This window comes from Saccostrea cucullata, unplaced genomic scaffold, assembly GCF_032062105.1.
Source record: "Saccostrea cucullata isolate Sc308-1 unplaced genomic scaffold, CSIRO_AGI_Scuc_v1 ctg1849, whole genome shotgun sequence".
NCBI classification, from domain to species: domain Eukaryota; kingdom Metazoa; phylum Mollusca; class Bivalvia; order Ostreida; family Ostreidae; genus Saccostrea; species Saccostrea cuccullata.
Genome location: NW_026919625.1, coordinates 121906 through 128541, shown reverse-complemented (window position 1 = coordinate 128541; position 6636 = coordinate 121906). Strand labels below are relative to the sequence as shown.

Here is a 6636-nt window from a genome sequence, read left to right as displayed (position 1 = left end):
GTGTTGAATTGGGAATTTTTTGTCACAAAATTTGGTAAAAGTGAGGTTTTTGGCATTTGGAATGGTACTGTTTATTGATACCATATATACTAGCAAACAAAAACATTGAGCACCTAGGCTTGTAATTAAAGTCAAGACATCCAGGGATTTATCCATTTTAACAATGAATCTACAAACATGAGGATGATTCCATAAAATTTCACTAATCATAGCTTTGAAGTACTTGAAAAGAAGATTAAAAAGGTTTCCCTATATCACTATGTAAAACTTGGGTCGGCCATTTTGGCCCCACCCTACCCTCAGGGGTCATGATTTGAAAAAACTTGAATCTACACTACCTGAGGATGATTCCATTTGAGTTCTTCCTGGCCTAGTGGTTCTGGAGAAGATTTTTTTTAAAATGCCATTAATTTTTAACAAATTCATTATTATCTCCCCTTGCACACAATACACACGATTTTACAGTACAAGTTTCCTCTTCATTTACCTGTTTAAAGTAGGTCATCCATGGTGGGTGAACTTCCTTGACGAGGTCATAAGGGGTCACAAGGAACAGGAGGTGTAGATAGCTGGCCAGAACCAGGGACTCCTCAGCCTTCTTCAGATCTTTATATAACTGAGCAGAAAAGTCCAGATCAACAGAACCTGTAAATACAGAAAAGTCCAGATCAGGCTGAAATACAGAAAAGTCTAGATCAACTGATCCTTTAAAAACAGTAAAGTCAAGATCAGCTGATCCTATGAAATAGAAAAGTCCAGATCAACCATATAGAAATATGGGAAAAAATATATATAAATATAGAAATAGAAAAATATATATAGAAAAACCAGATCAACTGATCCTGTAAATAAAGAAAAGTCCAGATCTAGAGAACCTGTAATTATAGGAAAGTCCAGATCAACTGATCCTGTAAAATACAGAAAAGTTCAGATCAACTGATCCTGTATCAAATAGAGAAAAGTCCAGATCAACAGATCCTGTAATTACAGAAAAGTCCAGATCAACTGATCGTGTAAAATACAGAAAAGTCCAGATTAATAGATCCTGTAATTACAGAAAAGTACAGATCATCAGATCTTGTAAATATATAATAGTACAAATAGACTGATCCTGTAAAATAGGAAAGTCCAGATCAACTGATCCTGTAAATACAAAAGTCCAGATCAACCAATCCTGTAAAATACAGAAAAGTCTAGTACAACTGATCCTGTAAATACTTGATCCGAAGGTTTGTTTTATGTCGAGTTGATAGGCGTGGATCATCAGAACAAAAGAGAGCAAAACATTGAGTTTGATCTGATGATCCACGCCTGTCAATGAGCTTTTTTTTAGCTCCACTCAGTATGAAATAATGAGGTTTGACTTTACCTTTGAATGTGGCCCGCCCCAGAGGTGTAACCTCCAAGGTGTGGGAGACTGGGGAATTCTCTTTTTCCTGTGACAGCCTTCTTTTTTGTCTCACTAATCCCAAGTCAATCAACTGCTGAAGAGCATCCTTTGTCATGGCAACAATGTCACATGACAACTGAGAAGCCTGGATGGAAAGTAACGTGTGAGTCATCATTTCAAAAACCTCCTTTGTTGTCTTGGTGACCTGGAAAAACAATGTAGATTTCAGTGTACCAGAACAAGATAAAATTATAAATTGAACTATGGTATCTCAAACAAGACAAACATCCATATCTTAAATATCATAGATGTGAAATTAAAGTTTCAAAAACTCTTTAAAATGTATTTTAACCACAATACATGTATCTTAATTAAATCCAGATTTTACATCCTACCCATAGGTCAAGCCGATAAAAAGAAAAATAACATTTTTACCAGGCCTTGACTTTATGACATTTTTCTGACATTATTTTGATAAGACAGCTCACTACCTGCAGGCCTATAGTGGACAGGATAAGAGACCAGACTTCGGGGCCACCAACCCTGAGATTTTCTCAAATCTGAGATTTCTCAGAAAATCTGAGTTTTTCTCACCAAACTGTGCCACCAAACATATATTTTCTCAAACTCAGACTTACCTTTTGAGTTTTTTCTCAAGTCTGAGATTTTTCTCAAAGGTGCGTGCCACCAACATTTTTTCTGGCCCAGATGAGGAAAAAAATCTGAGATTTCTCAGAAAATCTTGAGATTGATACATACCAGTCTCAAATAAAATCTCAAAGAATTATTTTATGGTAAAATGATCACAAATGTTATGATCGCACAGTACACACTTTAATTCATAAAACACAAAATTAACGTGCAAGCACAGAAAGAAACTTAAGTTAATTTCCATCCTGTGAGGAGGTGTGTGTGTGTGAGGGGGGTATTAATTATGCATATGTTAATATTGTCCACATCTGAAATCAAGCCATTTAAAACTTTTATTTTAAAAGGCAAAAAATAAAGGGAAAAAAGGGAATACTAGAACATATTTATAAGAAATATATCAAATTAATTAATTCAATTCATATTCAATTGGGTTTCCAATTTAACTATGATCTATGAGTTATCATCCGTGCGCCGTAGGGCGATACAGTACATAACATAAAATATCACAATTTGTTTATTTATGCAAAAATATATTTGAAATTTGCTCTGTATATTCATAATATATGTACTAAAGTGTAGTGAAAATTTCAGAACGCAGTGATGATTATTTTTCAAACTAGACAACTTGTCCACTATTTTACAGGAAAACTCTCATACTTTCAAAATGGTAATGAAATTTGAAAACAAAAATTCCACACTGCATAGTTATTGTAACCAGAAATTTGCAAATTTTGGTTTTACTTTTCATTGAAATCATATATCATGGATAACACAAGTTGTTTTTTTTTTTATTATAAAACAAAATACCCCAGTAATGTTCAGATATGTCTCAGTGAAAAAATTTAACAGATGTAGTTTCTTTTATCTGGACCAGGGTTTTTCTCTTCCATCAAGTTTCTTTAAGTATGTACATGGCACGGTGGCAAAAAGAATTATTCAAATATAACATATCGGTTTAGAGACATATACATGTACCATTAGAACACCAGAACAACTATTTTATACAAATATTTCAACACCACGAATGGAAGGAGATTGACGCACAGACAGAGGAGTCAAAAAATGAATATATCACAAAAACTGTGTGCATGATAAAAAAAAATCATATTCGCATGAAATAATAAAGACTAGTACTTTAAAGCAATGTAGCACAGTCTTTAGACTTGCAAGAATTAAAGCACAATAACACACATTTGGAAGTAGTTTTAATACCTAAGTCAGCTTTTTTATATTTTTATAAAAGTTTATATTTTTATAAACACTTGTCTGAAAATATTACTACAGGGATTTTCATTATGAGATATTGTATATTCACATTTTATGCTGTACATGGACTTGTTTTATCATGTACAAGTTATTATCTTTCACGTCAAAAAAAAGAAGCAATATAATCAGCAGTTAAATGAAAACCCTGAGCACTACAACAGTCTTTGTAAGATATATTATGTCACATTCACTTTGCTTAAATCCATAGAACTGCGCTATGATACATGTACATTAAATCATTGGCCCAGGTTAGGGTTTAAGAGTTTTTTCCCTCATCTAAATACATTTTTTGTCCTACAAAAAAATGTCAATTTTTTAATCATGAGGTAGAAGACTGTGTATCAAGACTAGAAAACAAGTCCATGTCATCCCAGGTAGAGGTTTGACCCTGTGAACTCTGTACGGTTGATCGGTCGACCGGAACCGTCACCAGTTCCTCTACTTCCTGTAGTAAGGCCTCTGCCTTTTCATTCAGCAAAACCTAAAAATAAATATGGGTTGTTTAATTATTCCTTTAACACAAACATAATTATAATTAAATTTCTATCAACCAAAGAATGTGAATAAAATCTGTATAATACCTGGGGTATAGGAAGGATAAGAAGTGGATTATGAGACATAAAAGGTGTAAACAAATTAATAAATCATATTTCTCTTCATCTACAGAGTAGTCATGAATATAAGCTTATCACTCAATTTCTTTTTAAAGACAAAAACTTATCTGTACAGATCAAATATCTATAAATTAAAAGGACAGCAGAGCTGTATCAAAATCTAAAAGTCATAAAATTAAGGCACACAAGTAATCTCACTTTTGCGGAAGCAACGATCTGTTTGGCCACTTTACGAGGGATCTGCTGTATGGATTTAACAAGGATCTCGGGATCAGCAGCCGCCACTAACGCCACAGACTGGAATCCCGCATTGTATAACTGCTTAGCTCTACCCTGTACAATGTCAAAACCACTTTGTAAAGAATATCTCATTTTGAAATACTTCAAATCCAACTATTTAATTGACATTTTTTCTTTCAGATTTATTTATCTGTATTATTACAATTTCAGTAAACATTGTCTACATCATAATAGACATAATTAAAAAATTTTAATATACAACATCAATATGAAACAAGTTTTACTGTATATTAAATGATGTACCAGTTTGACGCCTGGTATTTCCATGAGCGGTAGGATTTCTGCAGACACACAATAAGCCAGGCGCTTGACAAAGGTTTCTAGCAGTTCTTGATAGGCCCAGAATTCCTCTAACTCCTGAAATGATGAGAGATAATTTGTCAAATGTACTAAAACAGCATTATATACTACATTAGCTGCAGATCTGTAACGGTATGGTTTAATATATTTGTCTTTGACCATAATGCTACAGATCCCGCAATGCAAAAATGGTGCAATTTACGGCGCAATATTTCTTGTGCACTTCTGGGGAGAATTTCCCTAGCGTTGGTCAATCAACTACCTTTCACTACATAACTCTAGACACATTCTGCAGCCAATATGTTTATTTCATCCAGTCCTCCCAACCATTTATAGTCCTCTCTACAGGCAATAAACTTGCTTGAAGTTAATTTTCAGCAATCTAACAAATAATTTAATCAAGCGAGTTTATCACTTGTAGAGAGGACTATATAAGGTTGGGAGATGGATAAAATATACAGATTAGTCAAATAATGTGCAAAGAATTAAAGAGTGTAACTAAAAGAAGTTAATTGACCGATGGTGGAACGTAGAGAAATTCTCCCCAAAAGCGCGCAAAAATAATGCGCCGTATTTTGCACTTTTTATTGCATTACGGGATCTGTAGCGTTCTGGTAACAAATATATAAAACCATAATGCTATAGATCTGCTGCTAGTACTACATGTACACTACTTATACACACAAATATTAAAGGTAATCAACTTATATTTACATATCTAAAACTATCAAAAACGAATTTTGTAACCTGTTTTACTCACTCGCAGAAATTAATAGTAACAAATTGATTTTAAACTTAAGAATCATAAATAAATGTTGTTGCAAATAAAAGTTGATTAAATAGTTAATCATACATACATGTGATAATGTTTAGACCCAAATACTGTACAAGAGTTTTAAAAATACTGGAATTAAGGTGAAAATACTTTACATTGTTCATTAAAAAACTTTTCAAAAACCTGAACAAAATATCGACTAAAATTCAATGTGAAAGGTTCAAATCAAGTGTACCACTGCTTGCAATTGCATTGTTATACCTGTAATTGATCATTTCTAGAAACTTTTGCAGCTTAACCAAGTTTTAGGTGAGACAATCAAAAATTAAGTTTACTTAATTATAAGCTAAGGGTAAGTGAAGTGTAATATGACTCCACAAATTTCATCCTGATGATAAAATTGTACCATATTAAGACTGAAAGAATTTTTCCCATTTAAGGAGGAATGCCACACCAACTTTTTATTTTATAGATCTCTAAGTCAACCTTTTTAAACAATGGTTTCAGCATTAAAAGGACAATGTTAGCTCTTAATTATTTTATATGAATTTTTTTGTATTTTTCAAAGAAAACGAAAAAAATTAATTACATCCAAATTAAGCGTTCCGTGTAAAATTTTTGCTGAAAATGAATGCATCACATGAATACCTAATAAAATATGTAAAGAAAGTCTGATAGAACTTTTTAATTTTTTTTTTATAAAAAAATATTTATGAAAATAAAACATATAATTTGTGAATATTTTTTAAACTTGTGGTTAAAATCTTCTTAAAACCAGCAACAACTAGGTAGAACATGTTCATTAATCATATTTATAAAAGAAATTGAAACGAAATAGCCAAATTTTAGAGAAACTAATTTTTTTCAATTTTGGCCAATCCCGATCAAAATTAAACTGATCCCGACTATAATTTACAATTATTGGAAATAAATAACATTTTCCTAAGAACACTAGTCTGATTAGGTGTTATAAGGGTTAAAACATTATAGAACCTGACAATAAAATAGATTTACTCATTGTAAATACATGAAGAGGCAATAAATTAGCATTTTATTCATTTTGTATTATTTTTGATCAGTTTAATCAGTTTAATTTTGATCTGGTTATGTCCAAATATTAAAAAAATTAATTTCTCTAAAATTTCATTGCAAATTTTAAAAATATGATTGACAAACATGTTGTCCTTAGTTGTGACTAGTTTTATGGTGTTTTTAACCATAGGTTTAAAAGATATGTACAAATATTTTTATATTTTATTTTCATAAATAATTTTTTATAAAAAAAATTCAAAAAGTCTAACCACACTTTCTTTTCATATTTTATTAGGTATTCGTGTGAT

At 31.7% G+C, this 6636-nt stretch overlaps 1 protein-coding gene across 1 annotated transcript; it reads right to left on the bottom strand.

Moving 5' to 3' along the window:
• Positions 1-3105: 3105 nt before the first annotated feature.
• LOC134234833 (helicase POLQ-like) lies at positions 3106-4934 on the bottom strand. Its single transcript, XM_062716882.1, has 3 exons — positions 4465-4934; positions 4120-4254; positions 3106-3788 (listed from the first exon to the last, which is right to left on the bottom strand). Exons 1-3 carry the CDS (start codon positions 4681-4683, stop codon positions 3627-3629), a joined length of 516 nt encoding a protein of 171 aa, XP_062572866.1. The 5' UTR covers positions 4684-4934; the 3' UTR covers positions 3106-3626.
• Between the last annotated feature and the right edge of the window lie 1702 nt (positions 4935-6636).